The sequence below is a fragment of the Papilio polytes genome, unplaced genomic scaffold (assembly GCF_000836215.1).
Source record: "Papilio polytes unplaced genomic scaffold, Ppol_1.0 DF824303.1, whole genome shotgun sequence".
Taxonomy (NCBI): domain Eukaryota; kingdom Metazoa; phylum Arthropoda; class Insecta; order Lepidoptera; family Papilionidae; genus Papilio; species Papilio polytes.
The window spans coordinates 2,967,275-2,990,496 of record NW_013524901.1 but is presented as its reverse complement, the minus strand read 5'-3'; the positions used below and the strand labels follow the sequence as shown (position 1 = coordinate 2,990,496).

The following is a 23,222-nucleotide window of genomic DNA, read 5'->3' as shown; positions in this document are numbered from 1 at the left end:
GTTCATCAATCAATGCAAATAAGTTGCTCATTTTGAAATCAGTCCGTATCTAAAATGTTTAGTCGGACGTAAAGACATCTGCATAAAATTTAAATGCTAATACGAAACATAAAACGGAATCAATTACGTGTTAGAAATCGTTTTACCTACAAAGTAAACCGTTGTTTCCTTTGCAACTATAAAAAAGGGTAGCGTTATCTAATAATGATAAAGTGCTGTATTAAAATGTACATAGAATACAATGACTCATAGTAAAAACGTAAAAGTTGACCTTAAGTAGTAAAGAACGTCTTGTTTCAGAATATGGATGTATTTGACATCCATATTCTGATTAATCATAATAAAAATCTTTAGAAATACATTGTTATTTTTAATACAAAAATTGTAAGCTAGCGTGCAATAAGTACAAGTAATTACTGAGGTTAAATGCTTGTTGAATTTTAAAATAAGACATCGAAGAGATCTTATCTTTAAATTAGCTTAATGGGCCGAATTTTTCGATTTAATATTCTGAAAACATTCAGCTCTACAATTTTCTAAAAAAGTGCAAATATAGAGAAAACGCACTTACTCCTCTAGAATACGAAATGTTATAGACGAGTCTTCATGAAAAATTTTAATTGTTCTATTTATAAAATATTTTAAGTATGCTTGAAACAAATAATTAATTCACACTCAAAATACTTTTCAGAAGTAAAGACTACAGTGATGTTAATAATTTTTCTCCTCTAAACCCTAATCCCTAATAAGGTATAGAACAATCAAATTTACATTACTGGATAATAGTTTTCAGGTTTCATCTAAACAAGTTATGAAACTTCACTTAACTTCGTATAATCATTTGAAAAATGTAATCGATGAAATTTTTAATATGTATAGATCATAAAATAATTATATGATATCTAAACATTATTAACAAGACAAAATTGAACTAGAATAGCAACAACCTTCACATTGGTTACATAAATTACGTCACGAGAATTGTATGCGTGCCGCGGGTTACAAGTTGACGCCCCGAGCGATGGCAGATTGATACATTTCTCTCTCGTAACGTCTCCGGTATATATTGGGCATTAAGCCTATGCTAATTCATCAGTTTCACTGCGGAAGTCAAAGAAGAAGGATCAACATGTTAGCTAAAGTTTGTGTTCCTTATTTATAAAAAAAAAACATATCCTTAAAAACATTATTTGCTTAAATACTTATACATCCGTTTTAATTTCAGATTTTACTGTTCACCGTGGCCATATCGGCTATATCCTGTCAGGAGTACAAATACAAGATCAAGCCGATAGTTCAGCACGAGCAGCCAAAGGAATACAAGTACCAAACCGAACGTCCTTACGTCTACCACCAGGAACCGGCGCCAATTCACGAGGAAGAAAGCCAACCTCCGGTTGAGAACCAATACCGCCACGAAAATGGACACGCGATATCATCCCAGAGCATCGTGCATCACCAACCGCAACCCACTCAGGAATCTCAGGAGAGTTACTCAGAGTACACACCGGAACCAGTGAACTATAAACAATATTTCCAAAGCCATGAACACGTCAGCGCTCATCAGCCAACGCCGCATCAGCCAACTGTACAAACAGTTCATTACCCTGCAGTGCGTCATCAGCTGCATGCTTTACCTGCCCCAGTGCGTCACGAGCCTCCGACTCATTACGTTCAGGCTCATGAACCCGCACCTCACCACTATGCCCCCAAGGTCCACCAATCACCTGTCTACCATCACCCTGAAGCCCCAAGCCACGACTCTCATGAAGAGCTCGTCGACTATTACGTAAGTTCATTGCTCGTGTGTGTCTAATACAAATCGTTAATTCTTTCACGGATGTCCGGCTCCTGATTTACACTCACTTTCTACTATTTCATTTGCATCACACTTTATCCATTTAAATCACGAACTAGATCATTTGCAGCATTCGAATAGGGTTATGTAAATTGGTAAAATTCCGATACGTTGTAATAAATGATCTTATGTTTTTAGGCTTACCCGAAGTACCAGTATGAATACAAAGTAGAAGACCCACACACCGGGGACAATAAGTTCCAGCACGAGATCCGTGATGGTGATAATGTGAAGGGAGTGTACTCGCTGCAGGAGGCCGATGGTTCGATCAGAACTGTTGAATACAGCTCTGACAAACATCACGGGTACGTAATTTAAATAAATTATAGTCTCAATTATAATGATTAAGCCTATGAGACAAAATATAACTTTGCAATAATTGTATTTCAGATTCAATGCTGTAGTGAAGCACTCAGCGCCTAACCACCACGTCCAGATCGAGAGCCATCATGAAAATTAATCCAATTGTTTATTTACTATTTAATTTAATTGTGTTTGATCTTTACTTTGTTATTAGATGTGTAAGTTAATGAATTTAAATTATTTCTTGATCGTAAATTAAAAGCATAATTTTATAAAAATGGTTTTCATTTTCTTAACAATGTTGATCAGAATTATTTCTATTAAGAAGTGGAATAAGGAATTTAAATTGCCCTGAATCTGTAAGTCCTAATATGAATAGTTAATTGACAAGTGATAACTTTTCTTTGCCTGCCAATTTTATTGTATAAGTTAATTAACTATGCTTGTCACTACGAATCGTATCTTAGATGATAAATATAAGCTTTGACTCGTGATCACTTATTTCATGTCATATTTCAAGGGAGTTTAATAAAAGATTATAATTATGAAAGTAACAATATATTAATTTACATTCGTTTTAGCAGCAAAAATAGAAGTCTTTGAACAGCACCATAGTAGGCATTATGTTTTACGTTTCATAAAATGCATACACCTAAAATACTTTTATAATAAAAGTATAAATATGAATGCGCGGAACTTACAAACTAAAAGAAATTATAATACAAAAGCGAGAGTTTATACCTTTCAAAATAGATACTGATGGCAAAAATGTCTTAAAGTTTGGGCTTCGAAGTCCCAGTATGGATACACCTTATGAAACGTATAGCCTCTAAGCAAATCAATGCTTTCAATGCATACCAATGCGCAGCCCTTTTTTAAACCATAACCACGAAGCCTCCTAGTTTCGTTGTAGCATTCCGTCCGTGCTTAACCTAAGTACAATATACGCAAGTAATAAATAATCGTCGTTGTTGGTGATTACTAGAGAAGCTGATGAACCCTCTAGCCGAGGAGATGGCCATGGCCGTAAGCGGGCGCGGCGACCACCGCGTGCGCGGTAGCGGGGTGTGCAGCGTGACCTTGTCTGCGTACCACTGCGTTGAAACTGGAATTAATAATTAAAGCTGATGAAAACCTTATTAGTTAACAATATTTGACCAGAAAAAAAATGCTATAGTATAAGTGTTTTCCGAGCCATTGGTAGATATTTCACCTCCTTATTCATGTGTTAGTCTGATGGTTGCCAGGATATAGAATCTTTAACAGTAAATACTACTACCTATAATCTCTCCTATTGTATTATTTTCTAGGTCATATTTAGACAAATGAATACTAATTGGTTTTTAATTATTTTTAAATGTCTTACCCATTGTGGTCATCAGCGGTGTAGTCGACGGTGCGCACGGTGCCGTCGGGCTCAACCAGAGAGTATTGTCCCTTCACAACATCACCGTCGCGGGCCTCCCACTGGTTCTTCTGGTCGCCGGTGTGAGCGTCAGTTACTCCATAGTTGAACTGGTAGCTAGGGTGAGACTGAGATACAAAAACAGATAATTTACTAAGTGAAATTTAATTTTAAATTCATCAACATCATCAACATGAACCTTAATCTGCGCACTTGCACTTTTTAAATTACTTTAATAAAAGCATGCGTTCGTTATTTTTAAACAGCTTCGGGAGTTTTCACGATTAGATGTCTTTCTCTGAGAATTAACTATTACAAGCTAAATAAGCTCAAATTATTTAACGGTTCGAGTTATACATTACTACATCAAAGCATCTATACATAACTCGACTATGATAGATATCAATAAGTTTATGTTTGAGATAGTTGCAAATTACGCAAATTTTATTAAAGCTGACAATTTTAATAAATCAATATGGCATATTGAATATCTGAATTTTGTGCAATTACTTTTCACAAATAATTAAACGACTTATGTCAGTGTGCTAACGTAATAAGTATTGTGTAATAGACTTACATAAATTTCAACAGGGGCGGCGTGGGCGACGGGGGCCGCGTGCAGCAGCGGAGCCGCGTGAGCTACCACGCCGTGCCCTGCAATCATATCTCATCATTAAGTCACCAGTAACAAAAACAGTTTAATTAAAGAAACATCAAAATACAGTTAGGCTAACGCTGTGTTTTTGGATAAAAAATGTATCTTACAACCAAAAACTAATATGAACCTACAATACTGGTAACACTGTCAAATCTTCATAATGAAAACATTTGCTTTTGCTTGCATGGAATTAAAAAGATCAAAAGTAAGCAATGTTCTTCCAGACTGTGGTCTACATCTACGGAATATTGAATTGAGAACCGTTTAGGTGTTTAAACTACAACAAATATCTGTACATTCATCTAACCTTCCACATCTATAATATTAGTAGGTAAGAAGGCAATCGTAAAATTTGTAAGAATGTGCAGTAAAATTCCACAGTATTTTTACCAATAAGTAAAATATTCTTACCTAGTCCACCTAGTCCACCTAATCCACCCAATCCCAATCCATAGGCTGGTGCAGCGATCGCTGGAGCGGCGTAAGCTCTGGCGTATGCAGGAGCGGCATGGCCCAGCACTATGCTTTGGGAGGAGATAGCAGCCCCGTGGGGACTCGCGATCAAACCACCACGGACAACGCTCAGGAGAGCACAAGCAACAATGACCTATTACAATAAAAAAACAAATCAATACATGTCTGGGTTAATTTCATTTATGTCATACCAAGAGTAAATAATATGAGATGCGACTGATACATTTTTATTATCTTTAAGAAAGTGCCCTTATCTCTATTATTAGAAATAATTATGTATAATTAAAAATGTATATATATTTTTTTTTGTTTAGGAAAGTTTAGCAATGATAACCGAATCGTTTATCAATCAATTTAACCAGTGCTATAAAAGTTTGTATTATGCCTTTGAAGTTTTTAAAATAAAGTAAAAAATATTGGTTGTAATTTGTTCTATGTGACAATTACCTTAGCAATCATTTTGTTAGATGTTATTTTTAAAATTTGGCACGGTACTTCACGCTAAGCACTAGGGCTTGATGTGTGCCTAAATCTAAGATAACTGGGTTTATATAGGGCCGTATGTCCTATACGTAGTCACAAGGGCTCGCCTAGACACCGCAGCCAAACGCTGGAATCTATGTATGTTTGTTGTACACACATATAGTGGGCGCTGCCCGCAAATGAACCAAGTGCTAAGACTAAAGAATATGGACATACCTTAACGTAGTTTTTTTAATTTAATTTACATACTTTGATTTTTTATAAAATTTTGAACTTATGCAAATATACGAGCGAATATACTGTCTGATACAGTAATATAAGTTGTTTTTACATAAGTTATGCTACTCAAGTAATAGCTTAATCATTATGATCGCATGTGTATTTTCTTCCCTTGTTTTTTTAAAGACCTTATTTGTCACACAAGTTTGGATTTGGAATTCACGTCCATTTGCACTCTGGGATGTAGTATGGTTCACGTAAGGTTTACGTCACGAAGGACATGATCGTCATCACGACCATAGATTAAAATTCGTTATCTTACCTGATTTTCTATATTATTCTATCGTCAATATTATATTATTGCATTTTTAATTTTAAAAGCGTGCGATAAACGTAATTTTAAATTTGAGCGATATCAACATTATGCTAACGTGTATATGTTACAACTTAACCGAGAATTGGTATCAGAGGTAAGTTCATACGGATATCTATGAGAACAGAGCGTGGAATAAATTAAATTAAAGTACGCACATTGCAACTACGACGTTGATAAATTGTGTAATGGTGCCAAGGACGCATTATTACTTACTAAACTCTTTTAATACCCTATTGCAATAGAATTTTTGTAGCTGCGTTAAAATATAACTAACTACAAAATAAGAATAATATTGAACATTTTATACTATCTCAATAAATATCATTGCTTTGACCAGAAACAGATTATTTGTGGGATATTCATTAAGCAATCTTCACTGCTAAACCCTTCTATCCTTGAGAATGATCAGAAGATTGCTTATCTTATTTGTAGGGAAGGGACAACGAATGAATCGATCGCAGGTAGGAAATGTTTGCACTTATCGTGGGGAAGCATATACGATATAGTATATTTCGTTAGTTTTCTGATTAAAAATAAGGACTATCTTATTTTTCGTGTATTAAAAAGCAGATTTAATATAAGACATTTGTGCAGAGTTCGTGACATGCAATGACTGTGTAATTACCTTTACTATGGTTAATCGCGCACACGCTACGATTAACCGTATATCGAATTAATTTTCAACGCTCAATAATTTACACCTACTCAATATAATATGGCAATTCAGCATGTAATATTATTGCACAGTTTTTATCAAAATTTGATTCATACATTACTAAGCGTTAATTTCCAAAATCTTAAGGAGATAAAAAAAAACATAAGATAACATAAATATTTAATTCTTCTTTAAGTGGTAAAGGAAACGCTTTACGCATTTCCTTTTTTTAATTGCCGCGATGAGAAATCGATATTTTAAATTCATATGTTAATTACATGTATAATGAATAGGTGTAGATGAAAATTACACGCAATTTGTAATTGAAGTACAATTATGACACCACTCTTACAAAATGTTTACTCTGTCCTTATTGTGGTTAATCTACAATTTACATTGGTCTTCTGATTTTTGCCTGCAACGTTTAATCTTGTCTATTAGATGCCTAGTCTCGTCTGTCAGACGCGTGGTCTCATCTGTTACTCACCTCGATTAATATATTAATCAGCTAGTATTGTCTGTCAGCCGCCTAGTCTTGCCTCTCAGTCACCAAGTCTCGTCTGTCAGTCGTAAGCGACTTACTTGACTTACGAGATTTGGTGACCAAATCTCGTCTCTCAGTCACCTTGACTAATATATAAATTGACTAGTATCGTCTGTCAGTCGCCTGGTCTCGTTTGTGAGGCGCCTATTCTCGTCTGCAGTTAGCCCAGCATCGGGTGTTAAATTGCGACTTTGTGACTCATCCATTCGATGTCATTCACCTTTCAACCTCGCTTTAATATGTAAATAGCATAATTTGATGCTATCATACTAAAGGTCAGAGTTGTATACTATTAAAATTATGTTATGCAAATTAGCTGTGTGAACCGTTGTTTAAAATGTAATAAGAGTGTTTTATGTATAATTAGTTCAGATAAATATTATTAATATGATTTTTTTTTATTAATAGTTTCCAATAAGTAAAGAAATTTAGAGTACTGATACAATAGTTATGCTGAATAATTTCTGATTCATCATCAGCATCAGCATCATCGGAATCATCTTTAAAATTATCTCACTACGATAGGTTTAATAAACTGGTTTTTAGCAGTCCTAATAAATTCACATTATGTGTGGTTATGGTATCCCATAAGCCATATTTTGAAAGTATAAAGAAACTATATCCTTGGTGCTCGACAGAATTGCTGCCTTAACTAGTTTACCTTGTCTCATATGTGGTACAATTGCAGTTGTTTCTTTTCAACTAATTTAGACTTTATTTTCCTTTCAGTTTCTATATATGGTACGTTAAGTTAATAAATTTATCATTGATACAATTATAACACGTTTTCAATAAGGATAAAGTATTGTAAATGGTTTCACAATGGTATGATCGAAAAAGATTGATAACGTCAAATAATTTATTGAATAAATAACAATAATGTTCATAATCATCAACTCACTATAACTACTTAAATGCTAGGAGCCTACCCAAGGCTTAGGGATGACCAGTCCTTAGTCAACTACCTGGCCCAGTGGATTGCTTGATTTCACGCATAGTGTTGCACTTCATCGATATTTACAGGTTTAGTCACAATGTCTGACACCGTTATCACGTCTGCTAAATTTTATATTATTATTATATATTTATTTTTATAAAAATAAATATATAATAATAATATTATAATTATCGTTTTTCACCTCGTATTATAATACGAGGTGACAAACGAGCAAGCGGTCACTCAATCCGGCAAAATGGAGAAGTCAAAACCTTCCCCTCTCATCCTTTCCTTATAAGAACAGGGAGGAAAGAAAAAATAGCTAAGATCAGGCCTCCGGCACGCACTTATTAACGCAGAATTGCTCCCACTTCACACCTGTCTTCTAATTAATTTATATTCTTTCGAAATTGTATATCGTTATAGTTTTAGAGTTTTGTAACAGTATAAAAATCAAAGCCTAACTTTCGTGTTTCAAATCTCAGTACAATTTATTGCCATAATAATCTGATATTATTCGAGTAATGCGAACACATAAAATTTTATCTATGGTAGGTTGTAAGTAATCTTGGACATTTTTGCCGACTGCTTTAGTAGTAAAAGAAATTAATACCTATAAGTTTAGGTATCCATTTATATTGATAGGTATTTGATCAATTAAACTGTTTAAACTTTCGTAAGAGATATTTTATCGTTTATCTTTTGAAGATTATTTGAATTTATGGCGTTTTACATTTGTATGTAGAACAAATTCGATAGATGTTTCTAGAAATTAGGGCATTTTTACATAATTTGAAAATCTTATAATCTCCCTCACAAATAAGTTTTTGCTTTGAAAAAGAAGTAGAAAAAAAATTATTTTATAAAACTGCATCCGTGTGTAGTTTTAAATGTCCAATTAAAAATATTCAAACTATTGTAATAATTACTTCAAGATTTTTTTTTGTGACTAAAAACGTTCCAAAACTAACTCAATCGAACAATTCATCTGAGTAAATAGTTATCAAACCGTGATTCAAAGATTTTTTTATGAAATACTTCATTTATATTAGTTTTTGCTTTGACCATACAATAGAAATTAGGGCGGTCCGGCTTCGATCTAGAAAGAATATTGAATGCGCTTTATCGGCGTTGCGTGCGACGGCGGGTATTGTCGCAATGCACGTGTCACGGCCGCGCCTTGGTGAACGTTCGAAGAATGCATGCGTTACCTAAATAAAATATAACAACAGGGCTAGGACATGTATGGTAACCATGTGAACTCTTTGTCTTGATTCTAATAATGTAAAAAAGAAAATGAAAGCAAACAAGTGAAGTCAACTTTAGCAATTTTATATCTATCCTAATAAAATAAAGATGAAAAATTTATGTTTTTGTATGCATTGAAATAACTCGGAAACTATTAGGCCGATTTCGGTTTTTTCACCATTGAAATGCTACGTTATCGGTAATATAGGCTATGTTCTTAATTTTTTTTTAATTTCTCGCAGACGAAGTCGCGTACAACATCTAGAATTTACTACTTCTGTTATTTTTTCCTCACATCACTGTTATCATTCTTTTTTAGTGTTTTTCTTTTTATGTCGGCATAGAATATATGCGTTTCAATATTTAAATTGAATTCGAATTATCTTTGTGTGTACATATTTATGGTTTATTTAGTGAAAGGTCAAGTATATACCTACGCTTCTCTATTGTTTTAAAGAAGACAGTTGATAAACGCCTTAACTGTACTTTTCGCAATCCAAAAAGCATATATTAACGTAAGTTAATTTTAGTTAAGATACCACATACTTGTTTCTAATCAATGTACGCTAAGGTTAGCGTTTTAATAAATCAATTTACTGTCTCATTTTCAACTGTCAATTACAAGATATTGCAAATAGATCGGTTAATGAGATAACAGTCTCAGTTACGAACGAGCTCGAATGAAACTGTGAAATGTTCAGAAATTGAAGTTTCTGTTTAAAAATAACTTAAACGTCCTTGTAATTCGTATCAGACACTCCCATTTGCTCCAGTTTCCGAGCCTCGAACACTTTCACTATCATTGTAAAGTTACACAATCGTATGTATTTTATGTTAAAATTATGACGTCACTTTAATACCACTTTAACTAAAACTGTAACCCACAATTTATATTAACGAAAAAATTTTTTTGTTGAAAATTGACATATGAAATCTAAAAAATACTACACACAAAGGAAATAGTAAACATTTTCTACAATCTAATGTATCTAATAAAAACTAGCTTTCGCCCGCGACTCCGTCCGCGTGAAATAAAAATAACAAAAGAAAGTAGTCTATGTGTTTTTCCAGACTGTGCTCTACATCAGTGCCGAATTTCATCGAGATCCGTGTAGTTGTTAAGGCTACAAACGCTAACAAACATCCATTCATCCATCTAAACTTTCGCATTTATAATATTAAGTAAGAGATATACAAAACATACACAAACACTGAATGTCTATTTTAATTTAATTCATGATAATTTTTTTGACAGTATTCGAAGCAGCATGCATTGTAAAATGTCATAATAAAGTGTTGCAACAAAATATTAATTGTAGAAACTCAATCTACAAAATAACGCCAATATGTACAATTATATTTTAATTTGTATTTAAATATTAAATATCTAATATGTCTAGTAAAGTGATAAGCGTCGGTTTTGGTTTTTTAATAATTTTTCTCACGACTTCCTTCTGTCCGGAACCTCGAAAGGGTTTACGTTTTCTGTCATCTTCTTCATCCAGAGGATCGTAATCTTCATCGTTATCGTTTGAATAATCATTAATATCAGGTAACCTTGGTGGTTTTTTATACTTCTTTTTCGGTACCATAACATAATCGTTAAAGTTTTCACTAGAATAAAACACATCAGTTGGTTTGGGAGGTCTATGCTTCTTTTTAGGTCTCTGCTCAACATCATCTCGATAGAAATGTTGAGAAACTGGAATATCAGGTAACATAGGATAGTTGTATTTAACCGATGTCGCTAGACTCATTTCTTCAGGTCGCGGTGATTTATTTTCACCTCTGTACTTATAACTCAGGTACTTCTCTGAATCATCATAAGGGATGTCTTTATATTTTTCCTGCGTATATGGATCCGAATAAAGTAAGGGATATTTTTGTCTACGAAAATCTAAATCACTTATAGTTTTAAAATAATTACTCCCTTCTGTTGCATATTTAGTATCGCAATCAGGATCATGGCCGTAGCCTGTGGTTCTATATGGTTCACCGTTGTAATAGTGTTTTAGTGTCGGATTGTAGCGGAACTCGCCAGAATCTGCTTGAGAATGAGTATGGCTAGGTCTTTTCATTGGAAAATCTTTAAAAAGATCGTAAGGGCGTACCTTGTTCTTTCTATGTTTTGTGTAATGGAATTCATAGTTTGGATCTTCGGAGAGATCGTAAGGTCCGTTAAAGTCTCTGTAAGATTTATCTTCCATGACATGTTTTTCCTTTTGTGATTTGATTCCGTCGTTGTTGGCAGCCGCGTTAACGCTAGCGTCTGGACTGGCCGTGTACTCTACAGTCCTTACAGATCCATCGGCATCTAGCACGCTGTACTGGCCTGTAATTAAATCTTTTTTGAATTTACAATAGTAAGGTTGTCAATTCAAAATATGAATATTCACCTTTAACGATATCTCCATCTTTAGAATCCCATACATTTTTGATGTCTCCAGTCTGCTCGTCTGCGACTCCGTAAGAAAACGCATAGTTTCGACCTTCCTGAAAAAATAAAGAAATAGGAATAAGTACTCTTCAATCATAATTATTTACTGCGCCTTAATTACGTTTTTTATAGTAAAAAATCGCACGGGGCATAAAAAAAATGATCGCGTGTGAAAATTCGATATTTTACTCATTAAGACAATGAGTTGCATGCTCGCCTATAGTTTATTATTCTGAATCCATAATGAGTCATTTAATTATTTCCATGACGTTGGAATGCAAATAAATTAAAGGTGATAACTTTTCTTGTCACTTTGTATGATGTAATGAAATCAGTAAATGTTTTCAATTTTAACATAAACTATAAAACAGAAGATTATTCATTTCGTTTCTTATCTGGTATACAAAAATGTAACATATCGAGATATGTAAAGAGAATTTATGAAACACTAGCTTTCGCCCGCGACTCCGTCCGCGTGGAATTAAAAAAAAAAACAAAAGTGAGTAACCTATGTGTTCTTCCAGACTATTCTCCACATCTATACCAAATTCCGTCAAAATCCGTTCAGCCGTTTAGGCTACAAACTCTAACAAACATCCATCCATCACTCCATCTAAACTTTCGCATTTATAATATTAGTAAGAGTAAGATTAATCATGTCAAATAAAACCATATTCGTAATAACCTCATGTACAGCTTTTACTGTATTACATATAAAATGTAATCTGTCACCTCACTATTGCGTTGACATCAATTGGTGTGTATATAAACCGGTCACATAACCAGAATGGACAATGTGGAATAAGCACCTGCTGTTATCTTATGTGTAATACCAACAAAATATCCTTCAACAAATACTTGTACAAATTGTATCAAGTATGTACATGTATATGTGGGTATCAACTTTATTGACCGACTTACCAAAAAAAGGAGGTACACAATTCGTCAGTATGTTTTTTCTATTTTTTAAAACAATTTCATGCAATTTATTTTATTTTTTGACTTTGAATCTTTGCAAACAACATTCGTCATTTTTAAGTAAAACAAAAAAACGATAGGTCGCGGCGCTACAAGTTCAAGACAGCCTACGCGGCGACGCATGACTTGAACGCATCGCGATTTACAATGTCAATGACGGGTGTACGCTCACTTTCATTTGTATCTAACACTTAGCAACTTAAGTGCTACTTAAACAAGATTATTTATTGAATAGTAATTATCGTGTTAGGTTATTTATTAAATAGATTAATCATTTAATTTAGGTTTTAAAAGATGTAAAAAGGTAAATATGGGTCACACATATATAATCGAAATAAAATTTTAGTAGTGAAAGAGATATTCCGAGATAAGATACATGTAGATCTATATTATCTGTTACTGGTGTTTTTACAAGATTTAGGGCCTTGGCCACCAAATTGTAAATTGTCTGATAGCAATCCAACGTGTAAGATATTTCCTCATAGGATTTTGTTCGCTTATCTGACAGTGACGTCATATTTAAGCTATCTGAGCCTCTATCAGCTAGTAGTGGGACAGGCCCTTAATCTAACTGGTTCTTCAATTACATTTTTGTCGTACTAAATTACAACATTCATTGTATTGTGATTGGCAATATAACCTACAATCTCGATAAGTTATATTTAATACGGTGCGTAAATTACTTTTACTTCTACGCAATAAGCGACCGCTCGGCGGGAGAAAAGTGGGTGAACAACACCAGTACTCGTACATTTATCACTTGTTTCATAACTGGAGTAATAGCTTTCAATATTTGTGCATAACGATAACTATTTCAAATCGAAAACACCTACAACTTCTTTAACGTCATCTGAATAAAAAATATCGATGATTAACAAAGGTTACGACACTATTCAGAATTTTATCTTTATAATATTTATCTAAAAATGTGATGCATACATTCTTTAATGTACAATAAGCATGTAGACAATACATATATAATACATGTGTATAAAACACGAGAAATGTTATAAGATTAGAAAATATTCCATTGAAAGTGTTCGTCAGCGTCTGATACAAGTGCGAGTGCGTTCCAAACAATTAAATCGAAGTACGTCATTGACACATTGCGTGCCGTACGCCGGAGAAAATTTTACGTTCATTTTTATTAGAAAACTAGCTGTTGTTCGCGACTTTGTCCACGTGAAAATATAGCTTTACCCACTAATAACGTATCTCGTAAGTGGTGGAAGAATTTTTCAAATAGGCCCAGTAGTTTTTGAGTTATATCAAGATATACAAAATTCCATAAATACAAATCTATCCTCTTTATAATATTAGTACAGATTAGTATAAATAAAACAGAATGAAACTAAGTACTTTACATTTATATTTTGGCTAAAATTTTAGCTTTGCAATATGATCAAATGAAATTAATTTAAAATCAAATTAAATAGTTTTTTAAACCGAATTTTCATCTTAGATCCGTAAATAGATTAGAATACTTGGATCTAAGTTATAAGCGTTGGTTATATAAAATTGTCATTTAGTTAAGAAACAAGAATTTTATACCATAGTTAACACTTAAATTGTATGTCCCGTAGAAAAATATATATGTAATAAAATCAGTGACAGGAGGTTGGGAAATGATGCAGGTCCCCTGTACTGATGAAATTAAATTCTTTTAACTTCCCTAATTTACTGATATCTGATGACGTGATATTTAGCGTAATTCACTATCACAATTTGTTTTTATTCAAAAGCAAATTTTATTCAAAAATGAAGGCTGGATTACTACCATATCTACTTAATTAATAAAAATATATACTTACGTCAGTTTTACGGAGGTTTTCTATATTGTCATTGCTGATTATTAATGCATTTTCCCCTTTTAATGTTGCTAAGTTTATAAATATTACCTTAAATGAAAAAAGTCATGTTAATTTCGCGGAACAATTATTAATAAGGTAATTATTGTTGTACGGCGAACGGTACTTCTTCCTCATTATATTTAAATAGTCTGTGGGTTATGCAGTAGTTTTTTTATTTATTTACGCAGTTAAAAGGTAAATGAAGAACTTGCTAAAAGACAGGAACCAATTCAAAAAATGGGTTTTTATTTCGTTTATATTTTGTATACAAATTATCTAGTAATTAAAAAATAAATAAAAAAGTCACTATAAAAAAAGGAAACTTTGTGTTGAACAAATCTTGATCATTTTTACTGAATTATTTTTAAAGGTAAATAAATTATTTTCTTCTTTGTTATAAATTTCCATATTTTTGAATAAAATAAAATAAAAACTTGTAAAATTCATTTCGTACAACTTACCAAAAAAGCAAACGGTTTTGCCATTGCGTTTCCATAAACTCCGACATGCACTTTGGATAGTCTACGCCGTTCACTGCCACAAATAATTCGGATCTATTTTTTACTTTTTTTTATTTTTTTTAAATTACATGAGTGTGAACTTGTCCATTTCCAAGGTTGGGACTACGTGAAGACGCGACGTGTCGACCATCACTTACCTATTTATAAACGCACACATTTGCACCGCCCGGGCTAAAGCAGCGCGAATGATACACACACTATGATTACGAATAATGTTCAATGAGCGGGAATTACTTTATTTATTAGTAAAACTATATCTCATCTTCGTTATTAGTATACTAAAGCTACAGTGTGAATGATAACCGTTTAACATTATAACTAAAAAAAAAACAAAATAAATTTATTAGTGTTTTGACATATAATGTAGTTTCTTTTGACAAAATAATGTGAACGTTAAAAACCTAAGAAAAATATAAGATAGACTATCGATTAGTTAAATAATTGTTGCTTTTCAAATTAAATCAAGTGCTTTTGTGTATGTTTTAATAAGGAACATATAATAATACCTATATTCTAATCTTAAAGGTAGCAAACACCTAGCTGTTAACACCGTAAAATGTAATTTTAACTTTTATAACATTAACTTCAAAATGATTGACTTTAATTACTTTTCGTGATAACTGAAACAATATACACGGAATAGATAGGCCGATAAATTATACCGATAACTCTTGTATATTGTTAAAGTACCGTTTATATTATGAATCTTTGAAAAGACAATAACCGTATACCAACGTAATGTATAAAATTACTAAATCAGACGAATTAATCATTTTTTCTCGACAAAGAAAAACTTTCTTCGTTAAGGAAATGTAATAAGTGTTGACAAGATAAATAATGAGGCAATTTGTAAGCTATTTCTTGCAACGAAAACTTCCCCGCCTCTTGGTTTCGTTTGAATAATTTTAACGCTAACTGCTTGCATTTAAAATTAATAAGTAATACCTAATTCGATGTAACTTGATCGATTGCCTTTCTATTAAATTTGATGAATTTCATAAGGAAATTAATAACAAATACCGCATTCTTTTGATGCAATAAAACGCTATCAAATACATGTTACAAATTGTATATTTTGTTTTGGTCAAACAGTAACAATTTTACCGTCGAAATCTTACATGCTAAGGAAAAGAATAAATAGGTAACAGATGGCAGGAATATTTACAGACCATAAATGTCGCATAATTGTACAATGCTTGCGACAATTTTTTATTTTAGCGATACCTGTATGTACATATTGAGATTTACAGCGCCATCTAAAATGCAACTATTACACAGTATTTATTAACAGCTCCATCTAGTGGTATCCGTAGTAACCAGCACCATCACTGTGGGTGTTGTAGACCTGAGGGTGTTGAGCATGTCCGATACGCTTGACGACTGCATTGAATCCATTGTGTTTGTCAGCGGTATACTCTACGATACGAGTGGTGCCATCTGGTTCCGCTAGTGTATATGCACCTTAAAAATTTAAAAAAAGGTATAACATGTTCTTAATTATAACGGGTCTTCTTTATGAAAACATAAGAAAGCGAGGAGTGTGTGAGTTCTATATTGCATATTTAAATTACCTTTAACAACATCGCCATCGCGAGATTCCCATTGTGATTTATGATCTCCAGTATGTGGATCACTCACGGAATAGTCGTAAGCATATTTGGGATAAGCCTGAAACCAGAAACAAATCAACAATAAAATTCAAATCGTCAAAAATTACGTTTATGAAATAAGGTAAGAGGCTTCATAATTTTAATAATAAATAACTTGTTTTATTGCAATGTCGCTTGACTTCGACGCAATGTTATTAATCGTTGAAATCTTTTGTAGCAAGAAAGTATGAGTAAGCAAAAGACATCAACGATTGCCGAATAAACATAAAGTATGAAATAAAAACGAATATCTTGAAAACCAGCTTAAAGCTTCGAAGCTTAGTTGCTAAGGTATAATATATAAAAGCTGTAGACAAAAATTAAATTAGTTGCAAAGAAATAAACAAACGTATCCTAGTAATTAAAAAAATGTTTTCGATTGGTTACTAATAATTTATCTGTTGTCCATTATAATCGCCGAATCTAACTCTAAAAATCTAAAAAAAAAAATCAGGAACTAAAAATCATAGTTTTATTTTTAGTTCCTGAGTAAATTTCATAGCAAAATTGCAATGTAAGAAAATATAAATTTTGAACTCAAATTTCTTAGTTTAATCAAATTAACATAATTTACTTTTACTAATTACTATTCTTAGACTCAAATGTGTCTTTTCACATATTCTTGTAAGTTGTGAGTTACATGGGTAAAAAACCCATAGTTAGTTTACGGAAACATCTATTGCTTAAATTCATAAGATAAGCTTACGTTACTTATACGAAATAAACAATGTAATAGTTACATAATAATCTGCATGCCCGTCGTCTGCTCCTTGATATCCCCCCGAGTACCCGTCCGAGTATCCTTGTAGCCCGCCATACCCTGCATCAGCGTAGCCAATGTAGCCCGCGTTCACAGCGGCGCAGACCGCGATCACTACTAAAACCTTAAACATAAGAGTGGTTACAATTATAATGTTATAAAAAGGAAAGTTAAGTATTTTTGGATTTTTGTATAAATTGAAATAACTCATCATTATAAAAACTATGTTATCAGTGAGTAAGATAGGCTTTTTTAATTTTATTTCACGCGGACGAAGTTGCGAGCAACAGCTAGGAATAGAAATGGTGAACTTTAGATGCATGGATGTTTGTCAGAGTTTGTTGCTTAAACTGCTAAACAGATCTCGATGAAATTGAACATAGACGTAGAGAATAGTCTGGAAAAACACACAGACTACCTGCTTTTGCTTTTTTTTTAATTCAATTTGGACGGAGTGCGGGCGAAAGCTATTATGTTATAATTCACCAAGTTCGAACTTTTATGTAGTTAAAAATTCATCAAAAAGGAAAGAGAAAAGGGTTAAATACGTTTTTAAAGATATGTAAATTATAAACAAAGACTGGGAACAAATCTACACATTACAAACATAGCTTATAATAGCTTCTCATTTATATAATACGGTACAAGAAATAAGGACGTTAGACTGGTAATAAGAATGAAATTGGTGCGGAAAATCGAACTAGTGTATAATTTGTAAGATTGCGTACGTAACTTCAAGTATTTGTCATAGTTTACTTAAAGGTAGACTTAAGCAACTATTTCTAAACTCAAAAATATTAAATCATTTAATTGTTACATATTAAACGGATAACTATCAGTCACTCAGAGTCGTTTACTGGTTATTTAAGTAGTATTTAAGTGAATATATCACTTCCTAAATCTACACTATGGGGCACCCTTAGTCATCAATTAATGTGATAGTTATTCACCGATTACAGTTATTTTTGATATGTTTACTTACTTGGAATGCACGCATTGTGTTGTTATCACAGTAGGTCACTTTCGTCCTCTTCAGCGACTGACAGGAGCCGAACTGACACTGTGCCTCTCAAAATAAACCGCACACTATTTATATGAAATATTTCTCAGTTACACCACCTCTTAGTATACGCCTATTTGTAAACATGATCCTCTTTGCTTCGGTTTAACTCCCATGTTAGAGTGTAGCGCCTGCAGAAAATGTACTATCAGGAAATTTAGTTCTATTGTTTTTTAATATTTTTAATCTTAAAATCGACAAAGATTACGCTAATAATATGGCATTACTTAGAAAAATAAGGTCGTGTAATAAACTAAAACAACCTCGTGTTCAGTAGATTTAATTGTTAGAGAACCTTAGTTTGATGATTCGTCGCAAATTTTTTGTTCAATTTTACAAAAACGGATTACAGTTTTTCTCTTTGCTTTTTTGTTTGGAGTCGGTATTTATAATGGAAGTGGGACTCGCCTTCTATATCATTTGAAAACAAATTCTATGTTAATATTTAGTTTATGTTAGATTTGACATACTTAAATTTACCCTCATCATCATCATCATCACCAGCTCACTATATGTCCCCGCCGAGGGGCTCGGAGCCTACTCTAATAAGGGGTGACTAGGCCATAGAAAAATTACATAAATAATTAGTATTAGCATAAATTTACCCCGCTAGTTTTTAATTTATTGACATATAGTTAAGTTGATTTAAAAATTAAATCTATTTCATAGTAAATTCTATTTAAATATCTACAGCACTTGTTATAATTAAAAATGTACACTGATCTGAAAAACGTTTATTGTTTCATATGTTACGTAAATATATTACTTAAATACTTAAAAGGCAATAACTTTTTATTAAACATCATGAAATTTTAACAATAGTATAAAAGCCTCTGTTGTATTTTAAATTACGTTCGCAGTCATGTTACAAAAGTAAAGTTGCAATAATTATCCAGCCAGAAATTTCCTCTCTTCGGAAATTGTGTGCAGATATTGTTTGACATAAGCGAATATTTATCTTTGTAAACTATTATATAGACGAAATAAAATTCGCTTCTTTTCATAAATCGCATCATTTTTTAAAGTTACGATTTTGTCGTTCCCTAATAGTAGCTGAATACTCTATTCAGTCTCTCTATTCTCTAACATTCGTTCGGAAGGCTCATTTTAGTCCCCTTTCCCTTCTTAACATTTGCTCAAAAGGGGGATCCGAAGGGAAGTGATTTGAACGAGAAAGCATAGGAAGGAGAATAATTTTCTTTCCGTGCACCATTTCCTCTGTCGATTTTTTAATCTGCATTTGCTTCGCATCTGCTTTCGTGGATGTCTATGGACAGAGGTCGCTTCGCGGTTTAAATATGTAACATCATGTTAGTTTATTTTGTCATAGCATGGGTTAGTTATAGTTTGAAACTTGTATTTCTAAATAATCTACTTTTACCACTGACTGTAGGATGACTTACGAAAGAGACTATTAAACAGCAAACAACTTACATAAACGTAGTATTTATAGCTATTGAAGTATATACTAACTTATTTTAGATTATATTAGTATTTCTTATTAAATTCCTAATCGACTTCAATCCATCAACCTTCAAACAACATCATTTTAATGAGTACTTAGTCATCGGACTTCATCATTATCCACTTGTCGTTATCCCATACGGAGGGTCGGCAAAGTATGTGCTGGTCTCTCATACATCTTTATCAGCCGTCATATCTGAATCCACTCTTTTCTTAAGCATATCCTCTTTCACACAATCCATCCATACTTTCTTCGGTCTTCCTCTACCTTTACTTAGTCATCTGACTTACCATCTAGTAATGCATTTGTCTTAAATTCTCTTCGCATTTGCACAGTTAACTTGCATCTAAGTATAAACAATTATATAATATATAAATGACTATACAAATCAAAGGTACATTTGCAAAATGTTCTATCTTACTGATCATGACGATTATTAGTAACAATAATTAACTTACAATTACCAACATAGATTTCTCTCTTTATGTTCGTTACATCACAATGTTAGAAGTAATTACAATCATTGTACAATAAATTTGTATGCCACTTGATCAATCTAATTTGAAGTATTAATCGAGAATAAATTAAAACATATTGGTTCTTTTGTTTGTATTGTAACCATATCTAACCGTATTATTTAATATAGACATAAAATTCTTAGTAAATACTTTATTTTATTACAGTAATAACATACTCAGAACTTGCAATGATATAATTCCTATTACTTACATTTTAGAAGCTAAAGAAATTCAGCTAAGAATTCGATATTAAGAATGGAAATAAAGTACATAGAATCCAAGAATTCCGAGGTAAAAAATGAGTTCATTACAATTGATACTCGGCCAAGGAAAATAAACAAAGAATAGTCACGTATACTAGGCCGTCAAGCTTCGATAGAATTGTTACAGTTACATAACTAGATTCATTTAAAAAGGGTGTCTCGTACAAGAATATGTGCTACAACAAACTATTTTTTTGTTTACTGTACTTTACTAAATTCTATATATTGTTAACATCAATGAAATGTATAAATAACAACCTCAAAATCAAAGACACAGAAATGCATTATTTTTATAATGACAAAAGGCTTTAATAAATCTGGACTAGAACAAAATTTGTATGCAAAGATAATGAAAACTATCTATGAGCTATTTTCAATTAAGCAATAAACCTAATAAACTACCATGAACTAATTTGTTACAAACACGTAAATACGCTAAAATTAGTACAGTCACATCGAAAGTAGAGCAAAAACTTGGAGGTGAATTCACACGGTCAGTTGGCTAAAAAGTAACCTTGATATTAGGTGATAATTGGAAACTAATAGGTGCTAAGGTACTCTATGAATAAAATATAAATACGTTTTTGACTTGTTACTATATGGTAAGAATAATTCTTGTAATTTAAAAGTAAACAGTAGAATGTTTCATTAACTATATAAAATCGATCATAGATCTTTTAGATAAATTATTTGTTATAGAATCAATAATGAAAATTATTATAATAAGATAATAAGAGGATATGCAATTAAAGTTCTAGTTAAGTGCATTAACGCCTTCAGAAAATTGACTGTTAAAAATCAAAGTCTAAAGTTTGCTTGTTCATAGATAACAGGCGTTATTGCGCGTATTTCTACCAAGTAACAACAGCGCCATCTATATATACAGCAATAACGTTAGTCAGCATCATAGACGCTGTTCGTATAAGTTGACACTAACAAATTAGTAAAGCGTCAATAGATGGCGCTATTCTATTGTTTATAGTTCGATTAGAAATCTTAACACAACCCTTGGCTATTTTCATACAACTTTGTAATTAATTAATCAACTTGTTTATGAACTTGACTCCGTCAGTTTTAATAATACATTTATTCAAATACATAATGATGTATGTAATTGCATTCTTAACGTCTTGCCTACTGTATATTGTAATCTAAGGACTTCCACTTTTATGATTTCCAGACCTCTTATATTATTATGCTAGAATTAAATTGCATTTATGTATAAAACATAATACATTTTATTCCTTGTCAGTATATTATTAAGGTCTGTATGTCGTACCACACGTAAATACATTATTTGCATTTCTTACACCGCCAAATGCCGTGTATCACCATCTTTATATTGAACAGGGATGACAAAAGATACAGAACTAGAACTGGACCTCAAAAACATATTTTACATGAAGTTTAGAATACACTTCTTCACAACTTCTATAGAGCTGAGGGGTTAGACAGTAAAAAAACAAAAAACGACGTGAACGTAACGCGTGACGTCAGACGTCATTGTCTCAACCAATCACAATCGAACGATAATCGCTTTCGTTTCGTTCATGTTTTTTACTGTCTAACCCTGCTGTAGTGTTTTAACGATCGCGTCAACCTGTGTTGCAATAAATCTCGCCTTACCTACATTTCACGGAAATTGGAAAAAAGTAAAGTGATCAATACTAATTAAATATTAACTGCTTTATTAACGTATTTCTTCAGTTGTAGCCGCTAATAATATATCTTCATATTTTTTTACATAAAAAAGCTGTAAAGGCCAGTGCGATTCCAATTAACGAAATGTTTTAAAGTTCTGTCGTCGCTATTGAAAATGTTACCAGGTCGTGTACAATTAGTGAGGTACTGAAAATGGCGAAAATGAAGACATTAAACTAATTATCGACACGCATTGAAGTAAAAACGGTATTATTGCGAATGGGCAATTCCTTTGTTTTTTATTGACTTAATCAGCGCACACCTGAAACTAAATTATCGCAAAACTGTTTAGTCTCGCTTTCATGTGAGCATATTTGGAGCTGCGCGCACAACTCTATTTTTAGTTGTGCAACTAAACAGTTGAATTGGCTGAAAAACAATCGACAATCGAACAACAGTTGTGCTATAGTTTAGTTAAAGGTGTGTCAAAGGTATAATGGGAAGTTGATTCTGCCGACACATGTAGTTTGGTAGGGAATATGAACTATAGTCGAAATTAATTCTAATGAGACTATAACAAACTAAAGGATACACTTCTACCTAGATACGGCTATAACCACAGACTCATTATAAATATACGTGTTTGTATTATGTATTAAAAAAAAAAAACTTTCCAAAATAAATCCATAGACAACAAATAAAATTGACTGCCGTTGACGCGCGTTATTTTAATTTTTCATTTTCACTGAATAAAATTTCGTGTTTCATCTACTGATTTATAGTCCAAAAACTATCTCTTTTTTTTTATAAAGAATGACTAAGATGACATTTTGTTTTTCTATACATGTTTCTGTAGTGAAAACATACGGTAGCACTGTCTATTACTCGTACGTGCTCCTTGAGCTATACCCTGGAGCTGT

General features: G+C 32.5%; 4 protein-coding genes across 5 annotated transcripts; 1 reads left to right on the top strand and 3 right to left on the bottom strand.

The window, feature by feature from the left end:
• The first annotated feature begins 1,129 nt into the window (after nt 1-1,129).
• On the top strand, nt 1,130-3,097 carry LOC106100561 (extensin-1-like). The gene is made up of 4 exons (XM_013279445.1): nt 1,130-1,141; nt 1,226-1,789; nt 1,997-2,163; nt 2,249-3,097. The coding sequence occupies exons 1-4, from the start codon at nt 1,130-1,132 to the stop codon at nt 2,316-2,318; spliced, it is 813 nt and encodes a 270-aa protein (XP_013134899.1). The 3' UTR covers nt 2,319-3,097.
• On the bottom strand, nt 2,704-5,249 carry LOC106100736 (cuticle protein 7-like). The gene is made up of 5 exons (XM_013279749.1): nt 5,146-5,249; nt 4,636-4,831; nt 4,144-4,220; nt 3,528-3,694; nt 2,704-3,266 (listed from the first exon to the last, which is right to left on the bottom strand). The coding sequence occupies exons 1-5, from the start codon at nt 5,155-5,157 to the stop codon at nt 3,164-3,166; spliced, it is 555 nt and encodes a 184-aa protein (XP_013135203.1). The 5' UTR covers nt 5,158-5,249; the 3' UTR covers nt 2,704-3,163.
• A 5,133-nt stretch (nt 5,250-10,382) lies between these two features.
• Nucleotides 10,383-15,122, bottom strand: LOC106100988. 2 transcript variants are annotated; one of them, XM_013280055.1, is made up of 4 exons: nt 14,887-15,122; nt 14,387-14,473; nt 11,557-11,653; nt 10,383-11,504 (listed from the first exon to the last, which is right to left on the bottom strand). In XM_013280055.1, the coding sequence occupies exons 1-4, from the start codon at nt 14,908-14,910 to the stop codon at nt 10,540-10,542; spliced, it is 1,173 nt and encodes a 390-aa protein (XP_013135509.1). In that variant the 5' UTR covers nt 14,911-15,122; the 3' UTR covers nt 10,383-10,539. The 2 variants fall into 2 exon arrangements, with proteins under 2 accessions (XP_013135509.1, XP_013135516.1); XM_013280062.1 differs by having other exon boundaries at nt 10,383-11,492.
• Nucleotides 15,123-15,999: 877 nt separating this feature from the next.
• Nucleotides 16,000-18,416, bottom strand: LOC106101003 (cuticle protein 19-like). Its single transcript, XM_013280075.1, has 4 exons — nt 18,338-18,416; nt 17,336-17,479; nt 16,518-16,614; nt 16,000-16,407 (listed from the first exon to the last, which is right to left on the bottom strand). The coding sequence occupies exons 1-4, from the start codon at nt 18,350-18,352 to the stop codon at nt 16,244-16,246; spliced, it is 420 nt and encodes a 139-aa protein (XP_013135529.1). The 5' UTR covers nt 18,353-18,416; the 3' UTR covers nt 16,000-16,243.
• Nucleotides 18,417-23,222: the final 4,806 nt, after the last annotated feature.